At 34.1% G+C, this 25940-nt stretch overlaps 1 protein-coding gene and 1 long non-coding RNA gene across 4 annotated transcripts; one reads left to right on the top strand and one right to left on the bottom strand.

The window, feature by feature from the left end:
• Window positions 1-75: 75 nt before the first annotated feature.
• On the bottom strand, window positions 76-18445 carry alox12 (arachidonate 12-lipoxygenase). 3 transcript variants are annotated; one of them, XM_087258807.1, is made up of 17 exons: window positions 18251-18445; window positions 18126-18171; window positions 15093-15236; window positions 11694-11898; window positions 11527-11608; window positions 11328-11450; window positions 11109-11215; window positions 10103-10275; window positions 9871-10014; window positions 8688-8891; window positions 8498-8584; window positions 6046-6215; window positions 5838-5959; window positions 4165-4265; window positions 2095-2265; window positions 1330-1553; window positions 76-867 (listed from the first exon to the last, which is right to left on the bottom strand). In XM_087258807.1, the coding sequence occupies exons 3-16, from the start codon at window positions 15234-15236 to the stop codon at window positions 1374-1376; spliced, it is 2013 nt and encodes a 670-aa protein (XP_087114933.1). In that variant the 5' UTR covers window positions 18126-18171; window positions 18251-18445; the 3' UTR covers window positions 76-867; window positions 1330-1373. The 3 variants fall into 3 exon arrangements, with proteins under 3 accessions (XP_087114933.1, XP_087114932.1, NP_955912.2); XM_087258806.1 differs by having other exon boundaries at window positions 76-862; NM_199618.2 differs by having other exon boundaries at window positions 76-1553.
• LOC147835991 (uncharacterized) lies at window positions 16603-21767 on the top strand. The gene is made up of 4 exons (XR_015495697.1): window positions 16603-17669; window positions 17721-19370; window positions 19528-19583; window positions 20548-21767. It is a non-coding gene; the product is annotated as an uncharacterized LOC147835991 (long non-coding RNA).
• Window positions 21768-25940: the final 4173 nt, after the last annotated feature.

Below are 25940 nucleotides of genomic sequence, written 5' to 3'. Positions count from 1 at the left end.
TTGTCAGTGTGCAGATTACTTTCAGATTGTATCCATTGCTCTATAATTACTTAATGAATAATAAAATGAATAAAATGATTTATAATTTTTTAATGAATGGTGTCCACAGATAAAGATATGCAGGAAAATATTACAAGTAAAATAAGAATACAACACTAAAATATGAAATAAAAATGTTTGGTGACACTTTAGGTCATACTTCACGATATTAACAAACCATTAACTAACACTACTACCTTAATAAACAACTAATTAACTGTTTATTCATAGTAAGGTAGAAGCTGAGTTTAGTTTATGGGAAGAATTGGGGATGCAGAATAAGATCATACTTCATAACCACTAATGAACAGTTAATATCTTAATAATAGGCAGGTAATAGGCGAGTAGTTAATAAAATAAATTGTGACCTAAAGTGTTAACAAAAATCTTTATTTGTAATGGACAAATGAAAAGCCAATGCATGCATATGTACACAGATTAAAGTTTAGTGATGATGCATTGTCTGCATCTGAAACAAAAATGTATTAAATATAAAACGTGTGTTTTCTAAAGCTGATGCATACAGTGGTAAAATATACACAGAAACAGCTCATAGAAAGTTCCGTTCAAACAGTTCAATGCACATTATTAGTTTAAAATCAAACTAAAAAACGGTTCACTAAAATGAATATAAAAAAGCTTTACGTACTGATGCTTTACAAAGTTTCAAATGATATATATTACAATTTTGACACATGCTGTGATAGATCCCATTGCTAAGCAAGTCATTGACTGGAAAAGATGGTACAAATGCGTATTTACATGTACTCTACCTGACAAAAGAATTGCCGTCGATCCCAGTTGTAATAGCAACAAATAATAACTTGACTTCTAATTGATCATTTGGAAAAGTGGCAAAAGGTAGATTTGGCAGAAGATTCTGTGCTATTATTCTTCATAGCGCTTCAAGCCTCCACATCAAAGTTCCTGAAAGCAAAGAAGGTCAAGGTGCTCCAAGATTGGCCAGCCCAGTCACCAGATAAGAACATTATTGAGCATGTCTGGGGTAAGATGAAGGAGAAGGCATTGAAGATGAATCCAAAGAATCTTGATGATTCGAGGAGTCCTGCAAGAACGCTTTCTTTGACATTATTTCTGCACATTACGCAACAAGACTGTCCAAGCAAAGTCAGACCTTACTGTCCTAGTTAAACAATTAAAAATCAAGGCAGGATCATGTTTTATTTTGGTAAAATAAGTGTAATCTAGAGGCCTTTGCCTTTCATATAAGCCACATCTGATACCAAATGATCACCTAGAAGTCAAGTTATTATTTGCTGCTCCTAATACTTGGATAGGCGACGACTTTTGTCAGGTAGTGTTTGTTTTTGTCTCTAAATAGTGATGCTGTTTTCCATGCGGCTTGGACAAAGGTAAAGGTACTGAAGTTCGAGTCCCTCGTTCTGGGCCATTATCTTGTCCTCCAGTTCTTTCAGCTCTTTCCTGAATTTGTCAATCACCTTCAAAGCAGCGGGTTCAGTGAAGTACTGCTCCACATACTGGCCCATTGGGATCTTAAAGAGAGAAAAAAAAAACAGCCTTACCAAAGGGTAAATGTGTTTAATTAAAGTGTCTTTGAGAAGCTTATTGACCTTATTCTTCATGTACGAGAGGGTGCAGCTATTGGTTTCTTTTTGGCTCAACACTTCTAGTGTCATTCACTTATTATTGTTATTCCTCACATTTATATAGTGCTTTTCTGGACACACAAAGCGCTCTACACATTTTAGGGTGGAAACTCCTCCTCCACCATCAGTTATGCTGCTTTATGTTGCAAGTTGATATTTTCCAATTAAATTCTTCTTCTTCTTATGTTTAGTCATAAACACACTTGTTTGTAAAGCAAGCAGTTTTATCATTTTCTGCCATTAATTATTCCAAGTCATTTCTCCCAAAGGAAACTAAATTGGAAGTTCTAAAATGTAAAAGCCAGCACACTTCCGCATTGCAGAATAAGGTCAATAGAGAGTTTTGTGTTAGTGATTAATTGGATTCAACTGGACTTATAATGCACATATAGATGATGTTAAAGTACATCTGACACTGTTGACCCACCGCATCAGGCTGTGCCCGGCCCAAATGCCATGTGATGGCCATCTGCACACAGGACTGGCTGATGTCGGGCAGCGTGTCCATAATCAATTCCATGGTCACTGCATCTTTATCTCTTGGTGGGGGGTGTCTCATGGTGCAGGGGGTGTTGGGTACCCAAGCGCACCAGTCAAACTACAGGACAAAGAAAAACTGTCACCACAATCACCATACACTGACCACATACATGTGATGCCAGTCACTTCATACTTATTCATTCATTTTCTTTTTTTCGGCTTAGTCCCGTAATTAATCCAGGGTCGCCACAGCAGAATGAACCGCCAACTTATCCAGCACGTTTTTATGCAGTGCATGCCTTTCCAGCCACAACCCATCTCTGGGAAAACTTTATGCTTAATTAGCGCTTAATTTATTTAAACAATATATATTTATTTATTTATTTATTTTTATTTTAATGCCATATCGGCAGCATTGGCTAGATTCATGGCAAAACTTCAACTGAATTTACAATTTATAACATGCAATCATATCGGTTCCTAATAAACATTCATTACACAAAAGACATACAATAACAACAACCTGAAGAGTCATTTACAATCTTTTAGCTTGACTAATAATAATTATTCTAAAATTGCTCTAACAGACACATTTTTAAACATTTCTCTTAAATTATTTCCTGAATAAAAACAATCTGTATTTATTGCAAAGTTAGCTCAGTCAGTCAGTCAGTCAGTCAGTCTGTCTGTCTAGATTTTAATTTGAACATGTCAAAAATTAAAACAAATACTATTAGTATGCAAATCAACTTCAAAAATCTAATTTTGAACCTATACATGTCCAAAAAAACAACATGTTTAAGCATATGCTTATTTAATCCTACCCTTTTTCTCCACTATACATCAATGATGAATAACAGTCCACAACAATAAATAACAATCCTCAACAATGATTATCAAATTATCTCCATTATTTTGTCATCTCATCAGTTTCTAATGCACTTAAAAAAATCAGTTGAAACATCAATCAAATCTGCTCTTCTTCCATATGCATTCTGAAAATGGTTTGCTTATACTGCTTTATGAAGGGAGTCAAACTTCAAAACTTTCATAATCTCACTCCACACCACAAAAGCTTCCTAATGTTGAACAAACATAAGAATGTTTTGAAGTTATTTATACTTTCTTCTAAAATGATAACTTCCTTCTCCATTTATAAACCATTTTTGAATATTAACAGGAAGTAAAATACAATCTTTGCTTTATACATTATTTTTGCTGTTTGAAAATGGACCAATAAATTTGAATATATTTGATTGTAATAATAAAAAAAAACATGGGCGTCTGTCTGTATATCTATCCTGTTCTTAACTCATAACATGCTTAATTTATTTCTGTGATAGGACTGCATGATATTGGAAAAAATGGACATTGCGATATTTTATTTTTCTGCAATATTGAGCATAACTTCACCAGATGACTTGAATGGCTCTATTTGGAAAGAATTTGTCCTTTTAAATTGATTGAGACAATTTTGTAGGTGCATGTGCAAAAAAATATAATAAGCCAATCACAAGCAGTGCTAAATACACTAGAAAATATACACATAAAAATAAACAGTGCTTCTGGGAGTCTAGACGTATTCATGTACATGAACTGAATTAAAATAACCCTATATGGACTACATTAATCAAGTTACAAACATTATAAATTGTTGTACCTGAATGCTTAAAACTGGCTTAGAATACTTAAACACTCACAGACCTTAAAAAATATATGCAAATGTTTAATAAATTAGTTAATTAGTTATTTTTTTTTTAACTGTGGCTTCTGGTCAACTAATTATAAGTCCACATTCCAGATCCTGCGATGTGTCTATTGCAAATGCTCAAATTGCGATATCGATGCTGAAACGATATATATTGTGCAGCCCTATTCTATAATATGTATTATGTAACAAAATCATGTCATCGTTCCTTGTAAATGAACAAGCCATGTGCATCGAGTATAGCATAAAAATGCAGCTATTTAAAATAAGGCTGCAGACATGATAGGCTGTTAGAAATGTGTTGATTACCTGTCCGTTGTTTGTGGCAGCATGTTGTGCTGTGCTGGTGAAGATTGCCACACTTAACAGAGTGATCAGCTCCTCTTTTGTCTTCATATCATTGGCCAAGCCTTAGATGAAGAACAAACCTCAGTGGTTATACTTAATAGCTTCTATTTAATCATTTAAAAAAGTAACATTTATTTAAGTGGCATTTATTTAACTCATGTATTTTAATTCCTTTTTTACAAAACATTTATCATTATCCTTTAAGTAGACTATGGAAACTTTTAACTAGAAATAGTTTTCTTGTGTGTTTTAGTGCAGCATAGATGCCCTTACTGACCACATGGGAGCGCTGTTTGTCTATATATTGTTTTTATTCCTTTCTTTTTCAGTTTTTTTTCTAATCTCAAAGATGTGTACTGTTAATACCTTTTAATGTCTTTTGGGCTCTTAAAATCTAGTCTTGACTGTATCTGTATTGTATTTTATCAAGAGGCTGCATTTTTTTAAATCACAAATGTAGCAAACACTGTGAACTACTACTGCAACTTATGAATACATTCATTATTTTCCTTAGGCTTAGTCCTAGATTTATCAGGGGTCGCCACAGCAGAATGAACCGCCAACTACTCTGGCATATGTTTTAAAATCTAATTCATTAGTGCAATGGCAAAACTGAATCTTTAATAAAATCACACAATCTTTCTTTACTAACTGGGCGAAGCAGTGGCGCAGTAGGTAGTGCTGTCGCCTCACAGGTTCGCTGGTTCGAACCTCGGCTCAGTTGGCATTTCTGTGAGGAGTTTGCATGTTCTCCCTGCGTTCGCGTCGGTTTCCTCCGGGTGCTCCGGTTTCCCCCACAGGAAACCTGCAGGTGAATTGGGTAGGCTAAATTGTCCGTAGTGTATGAGTGTATGAGGGTGACAGGCCCAGACGACAGACCGGCCAAAATGTGTAAAAAAGTGGTTATGATATGGAGAAGTCTAAATGGAGCACTTGTTCCAAAGAGCCGACCCCGCAACGATACGGGACTAAGGCCAAAGAAGAAGAAGAATCTTTCTTGACTAACTCAAACATTTTATGTTTGTATTTGTATGTATGTATTTAAAGCTCTACATGGACTTGGCCCAGCCTATATAAGTGAACTCTTCAGTTTGTTTTCTCCCCAAAGATCACGCAGGTCCTTTGCTCAGTTCTTGCTAATTGTTCCTAAATCCCGCTTGAAAACAAAAGGAGACAGAGCTTTTTCAGTCTATGCTCCAAAACATTGGAACACATTACCTTTAGAAATTAGAACTTCATCTACATTAACTGTTTTTAAAAATCTGTTAAAACCTACCTCTTCTCTCTGGCCTATTGAAATATTTTCTTTTTTTTAGTACTCATTGACTATACAGATTTTCAAAATGCATTTTTATTTTTTTATTTTATCGTAGCACATATTGTCCTGTCTCTCTACCTGTTTATTATTGTTGCCATGTTTGTAAGGCACTTTGGTCAACATTCATGTTGTTTTAAGGTGCTATATAAATAAAGTTGACCTTGACCATGAAAATCATTTGTCTTTAAGAAACAGTACTCTTTATCTAAACTAATAACATTTGTTACGCTGAACATTTTTGTGGAAACTATTGAATTGCATCAAAATAAGTGCATCCTGAATACTGTCCCCCCAATGCAGCTATGTAGTATCTTACCAAATTCAGGAACATCCACAAAGCCTTCCACAGCCACATCATGAATCCAGGCCTGAAGCTCAGAGTCCTCTTGCACGTCACTGTCACACTGGTAGTACAGGGAAACAATTCCTGAAACAAAACTGAGAGAAAAGATGTGCTTAAGGAAAGACTGGTCTCATTTTCAAAGCTAAATACTGAATAAAGAATTAATGTTTCATTAGCTTACTTCTGAATCACATCCCACAGCATCAGAGAGTAGTCTCTGTAAACATAGCCTTTTACTTTAGTAACCCCTCTGTCCAAGAAGTCAAATTTAGGCTGAAGAGAGCGATAGGTCAGAACTTTATACTCCCTTTGAGCCAATATCAAGAGACCTTCTCCACCTGTGGACACCACCTGAAAAACACCATTGTGAGTTAGGCTCAGAAATGATTGACATTAAAGGGGATAGTTCACCCAAAAATTTCAATTCTGCCATCACTTACCCCCACCCCCCTAATTTGTGCTTAAAACCGTTTATTTTTACAAAAGGTTTTTGCAGGTTTCACCAAGTGAGATTTAAGACTAAGACCATTATGAATGAAATTTCAGATTTTTCCAGAACAAAACGCTAAGACTTTTTGTAACAGCCAGAGGAATTTTTATAGTTGTCCCATTAAAATGAAATTTCTGTTTTTTCTTAGCCACATATTTTAAATAATGTGTTGAAAAAGCAAACTTTAGTTACTGGCATAAATTTTCTTAAAAAAAGGCATGTTTTAAAAACTATAATAAACTAAATGCACATACATTTATTTTCTTTTTGGCCTAGTTCCTTTATTAATAAAGGATCGCCACAGCTGAATGAACCCAGTACTGGTAAACATCCATGCAAACTCATTCATACACACACTATGGACAAATTAAGTTTATTTAGTTCACCTATAGCACATGTCTTTGGGCTATGTGGGAAACCGGAGAACTGGGAGGAAACCCACGTCAAGGCAGGGACAACGTGCAAATTCCACACAGAAATGCCAACTGACCCAGCCAGGGCTTGAACCAGCGACCTTCTTGCGTGCCGCACACAACATACGTTCATGCATAAATGCATAGAGAATTTTTAAACAAATGGAATATATTTAAGTTAAATTAGTTCATCAATTTCACTTTTGTTAAACAAGTTTTTTTAGATGGATTGTTGGTGGCAGAAATTCTGTAGCTTTACACGGACAAAGGACATTTAAGACCTGCTTAAATCTATTTAAGACATACAATACCATATTTCAGTGAATTTAAGACTATTTAAGGCCTAAATTTTAGCTTTTGAAATTTAAGACTTTTTAAGTTCACCCTGTTTACAATATTTGTTTTTCCTACAATGAAAGTCAATGGTTACAGTTTCTCAGCTTTCTTTAAAAATATCCTCTTTTGTGTCCAACAGAAGTAAACAATCAAGTAAATACATATTGAGAATGAAGTATCCCTTTGAAGGACTATATTTGCTACAAAAGCTGATTTTCAGGCACATTTATGATCTTTGAGGCTGCAGTACATGCATATGTTGTATTCATAATGACATTTTAAAAAAATATATTATTCAACTCAATCACCCAGAATACAAAAGGCATTTTGCAAAGGAAGCACAAAAGCTGCACCTGATATTTACAGTCTCTTAAGTTACGTTTAATACCATTAAAAATTGAATAACTGCATGATGTTATGAGATTGTTGTCATTTTAATCACAAGTAGAAGAAAATACACAAATGATACAAATAAAAACAGGAAATAAAACTGATATCCTTTAATTTTGATAGTCATAATAATTTCAGTTTAATTGTACACAATGTTTCTTCAGTGCCCTGAATTTGGATGCCATTTGTTGGTTATTTCAGTGTTTTTTGCCATCAATTTCATCCATCTATACAACCATACATCCATTTAATTTCATTTCGATAGATAGATAGATAGATAGATAGATAGATAGATAGATAGATAGATAGATAGATAGATAGATAGATAGATAGATGGATGAAAGGACTGATGGACACGGGCGAATGGATAGATGCAGATAGATTGATGGATGGATGGATGGATGGATGGATGGATGGATGGACGGACGGACGGATAGACAGATACAGTGGATGGATGGATGAATACAGATGGATATACGTATGGATGGATAGATAGAGAGATAGAATTTGATAATAAGTGTTATAAGTAAGTGCTGATAATTGTAATGTTTTGGTATTTATTAGGGCTAAACAACATACTGAAAAATTATCATCATCATAATGTAAGTTGCATGCATAGGTTATCTAAATTTGACCAATCAGATGGGGCTTTACTATCTTTCTAACCACCTACTCAGTATTTTGCTATTTGAGGAGACCAGTCCTAAAGATGAACCTATCACATTAGAGCAGAGAGTTGAGTCATTTAGTGCTTTTGTCTAAATACTTGAAACAGTCTTTTGTTAGGGTGAATATAGTTAATTATAGATCAGTAGATTTATAGAGTTATTACTCACTTATATTAGTATGAACATTAAATTTATAAATGTTTCTATTGGAAAAAACAATTTAAAAAAAGCATTTCTTGAGATTAAATGTTGTATCACAAGAAACTTTGTTATCGGAATCCTAACAATACTAAGTATTATGCAAGCCCAGACTTAATTATTAGAAGATCATGTCACCCTTTTGAAGATGCCCTCTGGAGAGAGGAGCTGTGTTCTGCCACGACAGTTAATCTCCAGCGTGTACCTCAAGTGTGGAGTCAAGAGCTGCGACCACAGAAAAACAGTGTAACGAATGGTCAGTTATTTAATAACGCATCAGTGATTAGCTAACATGCAAATGTGCTTTCGTCTGCAGATGTCCTCTGACCTTATATATGGGGTGAACAGCTGGCAGCTGCCGTAGTGTGGCCACACAGATCACTTCTACCATCAAATGTGTGCGCAGCAGATGAGACAACAACTGAAAGACCTGGAATTCAGCATGACGAACCCACATCTTAGCCAACAACCAGGCCAGAGGTGGATCACTGGGCAGAAATACGGGTGTGTCCTTATCAGGTTTCTGTTCAAGCTGAAAGAAAAGCAGAAGGACAATCAGTCATTTGTGGTTCTTAGCATCTTAAATGTGTGATCGTCTACTGGTTGCAACCTGTAAAAGGCAAGAGTCATACGAACAGTGGTGGACAGTAAAAAAGAAGTACGAAGAAAGCGTTATTACTACATTATTGTGCTTTAGCCATTTTCTAAGTATTTTTGTACTTTATCAAACTACTTATAGTTTATGAAAGCATTAAATTTCAACTCAAATTATTCTAAAATATCAAATAATTCAGAAATCTCACTAAACAAATCCTTAGTTAAACAGAAAAGATTACATCTGCTCATGAATCAACAACTCATTAATTCCAAAGATCCTGAAAAAACTGCTTTTATTCTAGCCGAAATAAAACAAGACTTTCTACAGAAGAAAAAATATTATCAAACATACTGTGAAAATGTCCTTGCTTTGTTAAACATAATTCGGGAAATATTTAAAAAAGAAAAAAAAATCAAAGGGGTGCTAATAATTCTGACTTCAACAGTACATATTTATACAACTTTTGACTTTATTATTTTTTGTTATATACTGACCTGTTCAGTATATATTGTTTTTTTCATATGAACACCTGAATAACCGTTAATTATATGCATGGTTATCATTGTGTGACAAGTTTAACAACAAAAATAAGGATCTATAATTGTAACTTTTTAATTGTAACACTCAAGTACATTAAAAAACACATGTACTTTCGACTATAGATACTTTTAGAGTAACATTAATAGCACTTTATCATTTAATCAACACTTTATCACATTTAATTATGGTATCTGTACTTTTACCCAATTTAGATGTTTATGCTCCATTCATCTCTGCATATCTGAAAGATTAATTCATGTGCTTGCATTCCAACACATTTCTGTACGTAGATCTTAAATAGAGGCAGGTGTGTGATTGTGAAATTGAGAAGTTCTGATTTCATCCCATATCAGATAGCGTCAGCAGGTTTTACCTGTATGGCGATGGGAATGAGCCCTTTCTCAGGGTGTTCATACAGTAAGCAGAGTGGGGCAGCAATATACTGGGGGCTGTTTCTGATTACATTGGCAGGAATCCCATCCAGTATTGCATGATCAACCAGGAAAATGTTTCCTTTCTTCAGAAAAAGGAGGCAAAAAAGATACATTATTAAATCCACTGATTTGATTGTATTGACTGGAATAAGTGTTTCCAGTGAGAGTCACCTTGAGTTCCTCATTCAGAGTGGTTGTGGGTATCAGAGATGACTGAACCATGTCTCCAGTGACAAGGAAGTTTGAAGGCACCTTTTTCAATCTGGTGATATTCCGTGGGTTTGAGCCGTTCAAGAACTGGTAAGCAAAAAACCAGTCTTCTTTCCAGTGCTCCATGGTGTATTCTGAACATTATATTCATATTATTCAATTTAAAATCAATTTCATACATTAAAAATATAGTCATAAGAGAGGCTGCACCAGCAAAGATTATTTTTGTTTTACTAAAATAAAGGTTAATCTAAAGATTATGTTGCATGAAACTCCAGAATAAGCAGGCTTTTAGTTGAAGTTTATTTTATTTTTCACAACAAGGGACTGTGTACAATAATCAAAGTTCATCAAGAACATGAATGTACCCAAATTAACCCAAGACTAGTTTTCATGGCAGTCCCTTAGCCAGATTTTAAAATCTAATAAAAAATTGATATAAATCATCATTTTTATTCTGGATTTAAATTCACAACAAATCTGGAATAACTATAAAGTTGTTAATTTTAAAGGTCCATTTAAATTTGCTACTGGAGAGGTTTAAGGATTTCAATTAATATAAAGTCAGCAGTTAGTTTAACCCAAGAGTTTTTGAACTCATGTTATCTATACGTTTAATGCACCTATTTGCTCTATTAATTGATATAAACTTTCTTTATAGCTTGTAAACTGAAAGCTCATAATATGTTAGCACCATGTCAGCATGAAAAACAAGAAAAACAACAACATAACCTTGGGTTAAGCAACATTTGTCATTCAACAGTGGGAGTGCAATTGTGGAATTTTCACATGCCATTGAGAAATAGCATTCATTTGCGATTGGCCGAATTGAAATGCGAGTCGCATTGCTAAGAGGTTGCATAAACACCTTTTACAATGGCGTTTCAAAGGAAGAGTGCTTTCCAAGAATAATTATGTAAAATACATGATTAGTATTAAGCAAAGGAGAACATAAATCATTTATTACCAGCTATAGGGCTTCTTAGTTTCCAGAAGATCCTCCTGAAATCCTCCAGGTCACTCCAGGACTTTCCAAACCGGATTGCCAGTTTTTTCAGTGAGAGCTCCAACAGACTGAGAGGCAGGAAAGGAGAAACAAATGAAGTGCAGTTTAGATTAATGTAATATTAGGTGGATAATTAAATATCAGGTTACTCTAATAAAACCATATCACATTTGTACTTACGCATAATGAAGAGATCCCTCAAAATCACTGCGTTTCTCGTTGTCAAATCGAGCATCCTGGGGCAGATCAGCTTCACTTTTTGCATCAATGCATTTGGGAATGCCAGGAGCCCATGCAACCCATCTGAAAGAAGAAAATAGGGGTTAATGGGGACTTGTTATGTGAAGATAAGAATGAAGTATGTAAATTCCAAGAAGACCTGTATGTTTTCTGCCTCTCCTGAAGCTCTGATTGTCTGTGAGCCATTTCCAGCGGCAGACTGTCTTCGCTCAGCTTTTTGGCTATGAGAGTAGAACCAAGAGTTTATTACTATGATTTAATCTTGTTCTTAAACTGATCCTTAAACTTTCAATCAATGTAACTGACCTGTGCCTTCTCTGAGCTCTACAAACACTCCATCTCCCACAAGCCAGCGGTAACAAGGAAATGTGTAACAACATCTTTCTCCAGGTACACTGACTTTCACGTAGCGGCAGAACCAGTTGTCTTCTATGAAGTACTTATGCTTCTCCAGTCGCACCAGAATCAGGGGGCCCAAATCAGTATCGCTTTTAACTATGTAATCATCCACCTACAAAACAATGACAATATATATCTGCATTACATGTGGTTTCAATTATTATTACCAGTCAGTATTGTACTGCATTGTTTATACTCATTTCACAATTTAAGGCAAGTTTGTTTATATAGAACATTTCATACACAATGGTGATTCAAAGTGCTTTACATAAACAGGAATAAAAGAGGCAAGTATAAGAAAATATGATTTTAAATATTATACATATTAATAAAAGTTACTTAAAAAATATTAAATTTGTTAAATGGGTTTTAAAGGAATGAAAAAGAAAAAAGGGACATAATAGTGCGATCTGCAACTGTTTCACTGTCTTTTTTGGGAAGGCCAGTGAGGAGTCCATAACAGTAATCCACCCTCCTGCTGATAAAAGCATGAACAAGTTTCTCTAAGTCTTCACAAGAAAACAAAGCATGTTATTCTTGCAATGTTTTTGAGATGGTAGTATGTGTAGTTAGTTACTGCTTTGACATGACAACTGAAACTTATATCTTACTCAAGACCAAAATTCTTGACCTCATTTTTTGCTGTTTGACCCTTAGAGGCCAGGTATGCATTCACCTTGAGAACCTCATCTCTGTTCCCAAAGGCAATGACTTCAGTTTTCTCTTTTTCTCTTAACTGAAGAAAGTTGTTACATTACTTTTATCATCACTTAATACTAAATGCTTGAAACTTAAAACACAAATAGCTTAATAAGAGTTAAATGTAACCTTTAAAAGGGATGCACTTTTTTTGCCCGATACTGATTTTAAGAAAAACCTTCAGATTCCAATACTAATATTGGGAAATTGCATACAATACTAGCTTTTTTCCCCCTTAAAATCAAATTAATTAAGTGAACACAAATTTAATCTATTTAATATTCAAAAATACAAAATTTAAGGGAGGCACAATTTAAGATAAAATAAAATACAATTGTACATATCGCTGTCAATTTTACATTGTCCTGTTTTTTTTGGGAGTATGCTGTTGTTTTTTGCACTGTCGCTGTATTTGCACTATATATACACATCTGTATTTTGTACTGTCTGGAGCCAGCACCTAGGCTTTTCACTAATCATAGCATATGTGCTGCTGATGATGTGACAATAAAAGTGATTTGACTTGATTTGATTTGAAAAGACAATCTTCAAAAGGGATTTTGTGAACATTTATTTAGCGTATAATAGAACATATTTATTTAATAAACTTAACAAATGAAGCTAGAGCTGTCGCTATATTTAAAGGATACATTTACGCCCAAACTAATCAATTGTGTTTGTGTCTGCGTTTGAGCACATATTAGCACTCAGGCCTGAAATTTTGCACAAATACATTTTTTAAAAAGTATTTAATGATTTTGCTCCAAGAAAAATGGATTATACAAAACACATGCACATCATTAATTTCCTCTACGTTATTATTAAACCATCTATATCTGCTGTTTTCATATTGCTGATAGTTTTAAATAAATCCAATATTGGCCAATAAATATCTGCGACCAATTTATCACCACCTCCTTAATCTTAACTAAATTGTAGAGTAATGTCTAGATTCACTTGTAGCAAGTGAAAAAAATATTTAATGGGTCAATTTACCTAAAGATGAACCTTTTTTTATATCCCAGTTAGATTTCTTCTGCTGAACACACAAAAAAAAAAATATATATATATATATATATATATATATATATTGAAGAAATCCATATTTTGTAATAAGTAACTTCTTTTGTGTTCAACAGAAGACTGAAACTGAAAGAGGTGTGAAATACCTTTTTGGGGTAAACTATCCACTTTGAGTTTGTGTCTTATTTATTTAAATGGGAAAAAGTATAAATGAAGGCAACATATCCTGCAAAACGATTCCCCCAGAAAACGCAAAGTTTAAAACATAAAGGTTCATTTCATAATCATTGGCACACGATTGTGAAAACATTCAGCACCTTCACAAGATTTGTTTTTGCATTTATGGTCTATTTGCATTTCACATGCGCTTTTAATCTTCACGCGTGGATGGCTTGTTTACACATTTTTATGCATTAATGTTTGTCTTTACTGTTTTCTGGTGGCTCTTTATTATAAAAATATAATATAGTAGTGAAATATTGGCCATTGATCAGTTTTTTAGCATAGCATGATAATATTGACTGCCCTGTCAGGCAGTTTTAACATGAAGTAATAAAATGTATAATCTGGCAACTTTTATGATTATTAGATACTAGCAAATGCTGTTAAATATGGCTGGTTATATATGAATATGATGGCTTTTTAATTAAATTAGTTTTGCATTTAATACCTATTGTAGCTCATATAACAAATGTATGTGACCTTTACTGCACTATACTATACTATACTTTACTGCACTATACACACTAGGGAATCAGTGTATGTATGTATGTATGTGCATATGTATGCATGTATGTGCGTATGCAAAGACTCTAGAATACACAAGCCATGTCACTCGTAAACTTTTAAATGGGGAAAAGTGTAACAGTCAACATGGCGAATGAAGCGCCACCTTCTAATACTGGAGCCAATCAGCGACCGCTATAGATTAATAATACTCTGGGGAAGGGGCTTGGACTAGACGCGAGTTTCTGCAGATTTTGTGTGATACGAACATTTAGGAATGAAACTAAAGAGACAGTTGTTGTTTAATTTTATTGTTGTTTCATAATATGTAATGTAATCGTAATCTTGGCAAGCAGTTTTGGAGAATTTGATGTTTCCCCATTCAAAAAGAATGTCTGAGCATACTGCCCGAGAGGCGTTTCAAAGATGGCCGCCAAGAGATATTACTTGCCTTAAAGGGACCATCGTATATATATATATATATATATATATATATATATATATATATATATATATATATATACATATATATATATATATATATATATATATACATATATATACATATATATATATATATATATATATACATATATATTTCCACACCTGTATAAGTTTCTTCTGTCAAACACAAACAAAGACATTTGGTAGACTCTTGGTGAGAAAACAGTTAATGCTAGGTATTTATTTTTATTCTTTCTTACTATGGAAGGTAACAGCTATGGTCAGCTCTCTTCATTCCAACAATCTCAAGAAAAAAAAAACCTCTATTGTGTTCAGCAGAGCAAAGAAACTCCCACAGGTTTGGATGACGTTATTTTTGAATGAACATAATCAGACACACTGATGTTCACTCACAGCTCCTCTGCAGAAGTCCAGGCCAGGATTGTCCAGCAGCGTCCTCTCGCTCTTTCCTTTCTCTCCAATCAGAGTCACGTACACATAATTATTGGTCCCTGAATATTCAGAAGTCCCGGTGGCCACTGTCACTTTGTACTCCATCTGCACACATACACGTAATGTGGTTTACTGTAACGTATACAGTTTTAGAGCAGCGCAATTCACAAAGTATTTTAGCATATACACAAACTCTCCAACAGAGAGCTACAACAGATGTGAATCTGTTCCCTTTAGGTATTATGCAATCTACTTGTATCCGGACAAAGCATGAGCAAAGTATTATGGAAGTGAAAGTCTTCCGCTGATAAATCTACTACTGTTAAGTAAACGTCTAGAAAACCAAAACTCCTCAAAGACCCTGAAAAGTGTTTTCACATACAATATCTAAACATCCTTAATTCAAGACACATTTACTTGATCAATGTTTTTTCTCTGAGATCCAAAATTAAACAGAAAACTCCCAAATGATTAATTCCCAAATCAGTGTAGCTCGATTCACTGTCTTCATCGACTTATATTCACTCAGTTTAGAAGAATCCATTTATTACAAGTACACTGTGGTTACACCTTTATACAAAAAAATCTGTTCATACGAAGAAGAAAAAAAACCTCAGCTGAATATACAAACTTTTATACTGCAATAAAATGTAAACACTGGATGAAAGAGAAGAGAAATAGTATTGCAATTCCTCTGTATGTCTGCACATATCGTGACAATGTCAAATAGTAATGTTTTGCATCTAAAAATGGTGTACATATAGTAATTACACAACCCGAGTAATAACTAGGTATCAACCTAACATTAACCCAATAGCACTTAAGAGAACTGTACTGTAAAATATTTACACTTCAAGCAGTTTTATATGGTGAAATGACTTTAAAAGTAATGAGGTTATGTGTAGAGTTTAAAATGTTGAAGTGTTTCTAATACAACTGTCAGCTTCCTATACATTTAGAATACATGCTGTATTGATCCAACTTGCCTTCGCTGTACAACTGAACCAGCCACACTTTTACATACTTTCTGGTCTTGTTTGAAACTGTCTGATTTTTGGGGGAAAGTCTTCAGGTGTTTTTCTGCAGTTTTTTTTTTAAATTGTCAATAAACCCAAACCCCCTAACAGCATTGTTAGGAATCCTGCCAGAATATGTTGAACTAAATTCTTTACAGGCCAATAGTTTAGCCATTGCAACCTTACTGGCTAGACGACTTATTCTTATGAATTGGAAGTCAGCAGCTCTCCCTTCGGCAATGGGCAATGGCAATCGGCAATGGGTTTTTGATTTCTTACATGCTGTTCAAATGAAAAAGATTTAGTTCGCAATAAAACAAAAGCTTGAACAGTTCCAAAAAGTCTGGAGCCCTTTTCTAAAAAATGTTTAAGGAGACACCTATATCTTAATTGCCTTTTTTCTCTTACCTTTCTATGTATAATATATTTATTATTTTTTTTATTCTTATTTTTTTATGTGTGTATATTTTGTGCATATAAGTGGTATTTTACCATTTATTTATATAATTATTTAGTGTATAACTATGTTTTCCTCATAATTTCTTGTTTGGTGAATTGTATTAGTATGTCTATATGTATCAATATTATGTATATTTTATTGTCTGATATAAGATAATCATGATTAAAAAAAGAAAAAATAACAAAAAAATCCAATTAAGTTTTGATTAGTTTATGTATTAACTTTTCTGGTCACAAACAGTTTCACATTTCATACTTCAGTTTGTGGAAATTACAATGTATAATTACTATCATATTACTACTGCTTACAATTCATTAAAATAACATTAAAAAGGGAGAATATAAAAAGAACACATGCTGTAGTGTTTTCCCTTTGAATCATAAAATGTTGTCAGAGTTGAACAGTTATTCTGCCTTACGAAACCTGCAGAAACTGCTACCATATTTGTTTATGATATAATAATATAATAAATATAAACTGAAATAAATGTAACATTGAACAGTAGCGTCACATCACTTTACATTAGCTACTGCATTTAGAAATGTTAAAAATAAACAGATACAATTAAAATAGTAACCTAGAAATTGTTTTATTAAGGCCAAAAATAAAACTGAATGAACTTACATGCATACCTTTATACCAAATACATTAATATTTTAAGTTGACCCAAGAATCAGGTCACCATCTTTTTGCAGATTCCTGTAATAATTAATAACTTAGTTCACATGCATTTTTTGTTATCCTTTATAGGTTAGTTACTTCACAAGTAGTTAGGGTGTAGATCTCTTAGATCAAACACACAGGCTTATCTTTAACCACCCAGTAATATCTGATATCACTTTCAGTTTGCCTTTACAGCAAGCCCATTCAGTAAGTTCAATGCATCATTGTATTCTGTTAGTGCAGGTACACGAGCTGTGCTGAAATCTTAAACGTAGACAAACATGCCTTGGTATTATACTAGTACTAAACTAGTTATTCAGTGTTTCACAGACTAAATCCTACATGTGGAAGAATGTAAATCAACAGAAAACATCCCAAACTTGAGGAAGAACATGCTTAGCTTAAGCCAAAAACAGAAAACATCCCAAACTTGAGGAAGAACATGCTTAGCTTAAGCCAAAAACAGAAAACATCCCAAACTTGAGGAAGAATATGCTTAGCTTAAACCAAAACCAAAAACAGAAAACATCCTAAACTTGAGGAAGAATAAGCTTCGCTCAAACCAAAAACAAATTTGAACAATATATTGTCACCTTAGAATTATAAGGTTCTATCTGACATTGTCAAAATTGAGTTATTGACATATTCTTAATGATTACAACTTATTTACATCATGTGATGTTTTTATAAGTTGTTAACATTAAGACTTTTTATTTAAAAAACAAATGTTACACACATATTGTTTGCTATGGAATTCAAAAACTTTGAAGCTCAACACCTCAAAATCATTCAGAACGCAGACAGAACCTTATAATTCCAAGGTGACGATATCTACTTTGTGCATTAAAAATGTACCTTTTTCTCAGTAGTGTGGTGATGAAATTGATCGTTTTCTTCTTCTCTGCAACAGAAATGTCAAAAATGAGATGAATGTGATTATCTTGACAAGACATCTGAAGAATGTGTGTTTCTAAACTTACCTATTCTCTGTGGTGTGGTGGTGAAAATCTGATGCGTGTTTCTTCTTCTCAGCAGTAGTTTTTTTGTTGGCTCTTTTATGTCTCTGTGACTTTTTTATTTTTTTTCTCAGCCACCCCTAGTTTCCTTCTTTCATGTCAGCCTTAAGCACACACAGTAACCGTGTCTGCTCACTGACCCTTCCTCTGAGACTGACTGAATGAAGCTAATATTTGCAGTGTTAAATGTCCTGTCTTTACTGGTCTCCACCCTCATACCTTTCTCTCTCTCCCTTCCCCCTCTCCCACCTCCCACTCTGGTCCTTTACTTCACATTTTAACCTCATTTGTTTATTCTTTGCTCTCCATTTCAAGGAAGTAGAATCTCACAGAAAAACCACAAGGCTCAACATTAGAATATTTTTGCAATCGATGTGCGAAACCTCACATGAACTGACATCGCAGGCAGCACAGTCATATCTGCAACAAGACATCTAAAACGCTCAAGTCAGGAGGTCATTGCATTATAGTTGGACACTGCAAATGATTGACTTATTACTTAAGTAGAACTATGATGGTGTTTCACAAGTACTTCTTACAGTAATACGATTTTTTGCATGATTAAGTGCAAATATTTGATGAGCAAATTTTTGAGTGACTATCTCTAAGGTGTCCTTGTAAGTGCAACTACTTATTCAACTATGATATTAGTATAACTAAGTAATAATAATTAATTACATTTATGGCTAGGGTTAGAACGCAGGTTATGTTTAGGCTTAGTTTCACGTAATTTCACAATTGATTGTAAAAATAATAATAATTCCTTACATTTATATAGTGCTTTACACATTTTTGGAGGGAATCTCCTCAACCACCCCCAGTGTGCAGCATCCACTTGGATGACGTGATGGTAGCCGTATTGCGCCAGACCCCACACAGAGAGGAGAGAGAGTGATGAAGCCAATTATGGGAATGGTTAGGAGGCCAGAGGGGAAATTTGCCCAAGATTAACCTCTTATCTTTTTCGAAGGAAATCCTGTGATTTTTAATGACCACAGAGATTCAGGACCACTGTTTAACATCTCATTCGAAAAACTGTGTCACCTTCAATATACTGGGGCGTTAGGACCCATAGAGACTGCAGGTTGAGCTCCCCCTGCTGGTCTCACTACCACCACTTCTGGCAGCAACCTAGCTTTCTCATGTGGTCTCCCATTCAGATACTGATCAGGTGAAGCCCTGCTTAGCTTCAGCTTCAGCGGGCGACCATTTGTGAGTTGCAGAGAACTAAACGCCGGCAGTGAATTACTATAGTAGGTGCATGGAATGTGTAATGGAAGCATACCTCAAATAAAAAGTGTTTGCTTTTGTGTGTGAAGCTTTTATACCAATATACAATTTTTTCACAGTATTGACAATTTGCAAAAAAAAAATAATAATAGTAACAAAAAGCTAAATGGCAACACTTTACTTGAAGGGGTGTTCATTACACTGTCATGAAACTCATTACAAATGTTATTAAGTGTAATTTGCTCAGTTATGTCATTTTAAACACAAAGATTAATTATGACAACATGACAAATACATCACGACCTGTCTTCATTTTTTTCATGACAACTTGACATTACCAAGACAACATTTCATAAACCCGTCATAAACATGATTGTCATGAATATTTTTCTAAACACTTTTTTCAGTGGTACAAACTCTATTTGTTATTAGAAAGCCTCATTAAGTCGGCGCAATAGCCTAGTGGTTAGCGCACCGACATATGGTGTAATAGCACGTCAGGGCGTCGCAAGTTCGAATCCCGGCTCGACGACATTTCCCTACCATACCCCCTCTCTCTCCCACTTCCCTTCCTGTCTCAATACTGTCCTATCTAATAATAAAGGCAAAAAGGCCAAAAATAAATCTTTAACAAAAAAAAAAGCCTCATTAAAAGTGTCATTGTGAAATTATTTTTAAGAGAGTCATTAATATTTAATGACATTTTGATTACAGATTCAGCTTGTGCCACTGTAGTTTTGACACTTTTACACAATTTGTGACATATTTGTAATGACCTTTTGACAATCATGTTTATGACAGATTTATGACAATTTATGATGTCTTGGTAATGTCAAGTTGTCATGACAAAGACAAGCTGTGATGTATTCATCTTTACACTTAAAATGTCAGAACTGAGCGAATGACACTTAAAGCAAAGTTGTTGTAAGCAAGGCTAAAGTCTTATGAACGCCCCTTCAAGTAAAGTGTTACCGACTACAGTCTTACTTTTACATTTACATACAAATAATTTTTTTTGTTATAATTTTCAGTTAATAAAATGGCTACAGCTTCAGATTTCAATGAAATTTGAAATCATTAAGAGATTAATTAATGCTTTACATTGGTTCCGTCATCAGTTTAGTTTGATGATCTGATGAAGTCATGCTGTAAATTGTTAACAAAAAATAGACCTTTAAAGAGTCAGCACATTTTCAATCAATATCTCGTTGGCCAGACTAAAATGTCGAAATCTTTATGTTTGAAATTTAACAGATTATTAAGTCAAACATTTAATGCTGTGATGAACACCATTGCCAAAACAACTGAATAAAGCAAACCTACATTTAAAAATATAATTACTCACAGTAATTCAAAGTACACACGATATGGCTCAAAATATTTCAGCAGATATCGCAATGTGCGAGTCCACAATAATCACATCGCAAGGATCAGGAATGTAGTTGGGAATTTGAAGCAAACTTGAGCCATTCGGGCACAATAAATTTAATGTTTTTAAAGATTAATGGAACATTATATGATTATTTACTCAATTAAAATGTAAGTGTTATTATCATTATTATTACTCAGAGCTTCATTACTGTTTGACATTACTTTCTTTAGTCTGTTGTTTTTAAAACTATGCTTGTCGTTTTTTTAATTATATTTTATGCAGATACGCTTAATACACAATAGACAATCAATAAACAATCATCCCAATGTTTCTAAAATGATGAATCCTTTATAAGCTTTATAAGTCATCAGGATTGCATATATATTGCATATATTGTATCTTACTGAATGAAAATATTGCAATGTTAGTTTTTTCAATATTGTGCAGCCCTAACACACGATAAAAATATCATGTTTCTTCATTATTACAATGTGTTGGATTATTATATCTCAATCCTACGCCTCAAACTAACCATATAATAATACATGTAGCTAAGTACTAAAACCAACATTAAATATAGCATGATATATAAATGCACAATTGCTGCATAACAAGGAGACCAAAGAATAAATATAACCTGTGTTTTCAGTGCTTTGCTTTGTCACTCAGACTCAATGCAGACCTATAAATATCTATATCTATAGCTATTAATAATGAAAAAAAAAATTATTACTTGTTTACGAAATGTTATTTGTTACACAAACAACCTGTAGAGTAACTGTACCGAGTGCAAATGAGAGCATTTCTGTGTGCAAAACAAGCTTGCTGCTATATAACATATGCAAAACATTTGGTGCTAATACTGTACATAACAGAATGTGATGTAACAAACATTCTTCTAGTTGGTCTCTGGTATCTTACATAAAGTGGCGTAATAAACACTAGCTTTTATGAAAATCATCATAAACATCAAATCCAGGACAAAATCATGATTCCGTACTCTGTGAATGACTGAAAACATCCAAGCAACAAGCACTGATATGAATTCAGGTTATATCAGATGATTTGAATGTTTTGTTTTTATTAGCATCTGCGTTTTTAAAGGGACAGTTTACTCAAAATGGAATTTGTCCATTCCTCATTCTCCAAAACTTAAGACGGAGGACGCATGAAAATTCCCGGATGTGTTCTGAGAGCAAACTTCACTGAAAAAAGGAGGTGGAAAGCACAGCATTTTATATAGATTTATGATTTAAGTTCAGAGATATAATTTATTTGTTAATTAATTTAATAATTGAGTTTCCCTAAATGAGACGGTGAATATTACCTTACCATGAAAATCTTAATAAAGGCATGAACAGATTACAGGTGTTTAATAGCTGATGTTGTTTCTTTTGTATTGTGCAAAGTACATTTCTACGGTCTTTATGCGCAGTGTATATTTTGAGACGAAAAAAAAAAATCATTGTATAAATGTAATGTTCAAATGATTTTCCATTAAAAATGTGGGAAGGTCATGTGACCATCAGGAAGAACGCAGCATCTCATTTCTCAAAGGATGCGTTCTCTGTTCTCCTGAGTTCGTACTTTCAAAGTAACTTGGCAAGAACGGTCTCTACAAGTACACAAATCCGTTCTCTGCATTCCTGAAATTGAGAAACAGCCAAAGACATGTAATGGGTGTGACAGACAAAAGAGACATTCAAAACATGCAGTCTTGGTGGTTCTCCTGGAAAGTGGTTGAGAAACACTGCTTTAATACATATTTTAGACATTTAAACTTCATGAAGTATTCATGGAGTGTCTTTCAGCAAAGAAATCTGGCTAACAAACTACAATCAAGACTGTGCATCAATGTGATGCAGCAAATCACTGTGTGATAATCGATTACTTTCTTTTTCATGTGTCCTTTTAACACTATATAAAGTGAACAATGCACTTCATTTAAGCAGATCAACATATTAAAACATTTTACTAGTGAAATCTTAAAAAAAAAAAAAAAAAAGGATCTAATTAAATTTACTGATATGTTACCCAAAAACGACTGGGAAGGAAGTCAGAATTCAGGAAGGATACTGAACTGAACCAGTTGCAGTCTTGTTTCGAAAGTCATCTCAACAGAGTTGATCAGACTGCCCCAAGCAGCTTGGGAGAACTTAATATCTGTTTCCCACAGAGGTGGGACCAAGTCATTGTTTGGCAAGTCACAAGTAAGTCTCAAGTCATTGCCCTCAAGTCCCGAGTCAAGTCCCGAGTCAAGACAGGCAAGTCCCGAGTCAAGTCCCAAGTCAAAGGCAACAAGTCTCAAGTCAAGTCCAAAGTCCTATAGTTTGATTTTCGAGTCTTTTCGAGTCTTTTTAACAGAAAAATAAAATGTAAACAGATTATGTATGGTTGTTTATTAAACAATCCTTTTTTTTAAAGAACATTGCTCAGATATATAAAAACACAAATGTAATTTTCTAAAAAAGTGCTGAACAGTGCTGCGTCTTGTCTACACAGCATATTGCACAAGAACGAGTTCCACCACAATAGAGTCCATTTTGCCTCACATCACACAGAAATTGCAGGTCTACTGCTGTCTAATTCATTAAGTTTAGTTGTGCTATGTTATGTCTTCGGTGATCAACTTGTGATTAACTAAAACTACATAAACGACCTCAATGAGGCAGCAGTAGACCAAGAACTCCTGTATGCTGCCAAGTAAAATTGAGTGAACTTGTTTTTTTGTCAATTGAATCTCGTGTGTGCTGATGAGATGGAGGTGCAAATCTGTCTAGCAGCAATGTAAAATTGTGGCACATATTCTCAATGAAGTAGGCTACTTCATACAAACAATAACGTTGTTTTCTTCACATAACAATGAAGAACTTTGCTTTCTATCTTGTGTGATGCTCGTGCACTGATTTCCTCTGTGGACAAAACTGCTTGCGAGCTCTCAAATATACGCTGCTCACACGCAAATTTTCTCGCTCTCAAATATGCACTGCTCACGCACACATTTTCCTGCGTGCTCTCAGAGATTATATACAGAATTTGTGTCTTGTGTTTCCTCTTCCTTTCGTGATTTTGATATGATTTATATTGAGGCACTATTTATTAACAATAACCAAAATACTAAATCAGACTTACATATTACATTTTTTATCTAATAAACCATAACATTTTGGCTGTATGTTATAGGATGAGATATTTCCAGTTACAAACACTTAAAGACACAGAGAATAGATGTTGGATGTAAAGAATGCATTTTGTTTTACAAACATTTATTAAACATCCAAAAGGTGCACCATACTAATCAAATAAAAAACACATGAACACATCTATTGGCATGGACAGTGTTTTGAACAGTACTATAGTAAAGTACTTTAATTAATCTGTTGGGGTCATATTATAGTTGCTATGGTAACACAAGTGTAATATAAACAAATTACCCAGTACTGTAGTTTTTTACAATATAGGGTATATTATACTACAATTCACCACACTTTACTGTAGAAAAACTACACTCTGTATTTTATTTTATCAGTTCACTATTCTTAATACTACATGCTGAAGCATTCATTAACAACTTGTCAATAATAGCCTAAAACATAGGCAGTATACATAACTCTCAAAAACACTAGTATTTATTATAGAATTTACCTTAACCTCATATTTTTTTGTGTATTGTTACTAAATAGTATAGCAATATAAAAACCATATCAACATTCTGGAATAATCAATTTACCAGGAGGATCTCTGGAGAGCAAAAGCAGGAAAGGTTTGAGGCGCCAGTGTGGACAAAAGTCAAGCAAAGGCAGTGAGACTGAATACGCGTGCGAGAGACCAGCCAATCAGATTGAAGTACCTGCCCACTGGTGAAAGTAATGTCAGAGCCAATCAGATTTTTCTTTCTTTTCATAAAGAACGGGGTTCGAATCCCACTTAGGCACTTGTAAACTATCATTTTAGACCATTTTGTCAAAAATCCCTACTGAAAAAAACTGCTTGAACCAGCCTAGGCTGGTTGGCTGGTTTTAGCTGGTCGACCTGGCTGGTTTTAGAGGGGTTTTGGCCATTTCCAGGCTGGTTTCCAGCCATTTCCAGCCTGGTCTTAGCTGGTCAGGCTGGGAGATGACCAGCTAAAACCAGCTTGACCAGCCTAGCCAGGCTGGGAGCCCAGCCCAAACCAGCTATGTCCAGCTTAAACCAGGCTGGTCAAGCTGGTTTTAGCTGGATTTTGCTGGTCAGTTTCCAGCCTGACCAGCTAAGACCAGGCTGGAAATGGCTGGAAACCAGCCTGGAAATGACCAAAACCCCTCTAAAACCAGCCTGGTCGACCAGCTAAAACCAGCTTACCAGCCTAGGCTAGTTTAAGCTGGATTTTTCTGCAGGGATATTGTAAAGTTTAACAATTTATTAGAGCCACGAATTATCTAAAACTTGTTTTTATGTTTGAATAGCCAATAAATGTGCTAAATAAATTAAAATAGAAATACCCACAGTGAAACAGTTATATAAATTTAAATATTAGTTTAAATACATTCATAGTGGTTTTAAATATCTTTTAATATGTAAAGTAGAGAAGTTCACATTCAACAAACTGAATAAAACAAGTCTTCGTTTTTAGTTTATTTAAAAAACAATTACAAATGGAGTATTTCAACTCACAATTAAATGATCTCATTGAGTGATGGAATAATAAAGGTAAAACTTTAATTGAATGATCAGTCAAGTGTTTCCAAATGAAATCTGTTAATATAAGAGTCCTACAAAACAGGAACAAAGACACTCAAGAAACAAAATGTGATTGTTAATTGTATTTTTTATTAGATGGTTGGTTTTAAGTACTTTAAAAATAGTAGATAAGCCTTAAATATAGAGGGGGAAATACAGAAAAACAAACAAACAGAAATTCATCAATATAGATGCATTACATTACAATCTCACAATAAAAATTTAATTAAAAACCATATAGAGGACTAAAATATTGCATAAGATCAACAATAATACAAATACTTTTAAGGTTTTAAATACTAAATAAAATTAATAGTATCAATCCAAAATATG

This window comes from Danio rerio, chromosome 7 (genome assembly GCF_052040795.2).
Source record: "Danio rerio strain M-AB ecotype USA chromosome 7, GRCz13ab, whole genome shotgun sequence".
In the NCBI taxonomy this organism is placed as follows: domain Eukaryota; kingdom Metazoa; phylum Chordata; class Actinopteri; order Cypriniformes; family Danionidae; genus Danio; species Danio rerio.
Note: the sequence above shows the minus strand (reverse complement) of the source record. Positions and strands in the feature narration are given on the sequence as shown.

What these genes read in the sequence shown, in the direction of transcription:
- alox12 (NM_199618.2), bottom strand. Translation starts at nt 15,236, where the DNA reads ATGGAGTACAAAGTGACAGTGGCCACCGGGACTTCTGAATATTCAGGG. An exon ending in CTGTTCACCCCATATATAAG is followed by an intron (nt 8,585 to 8,687) that starts GTCAGAGGACAT and finishes CTGTGGTCGCAG; the next exon opens with CTCTTGACTCCACACTTGAG. An exon ending in CTGTGGGATGTGATTCAGAA is followed by an intron (nt 5,960 to 6,045) that starts GTAAGCTAATGA and finishes CTTTTCTCTCAG; the next exon opens with TTTTGTTTCAGGAATTGTTT.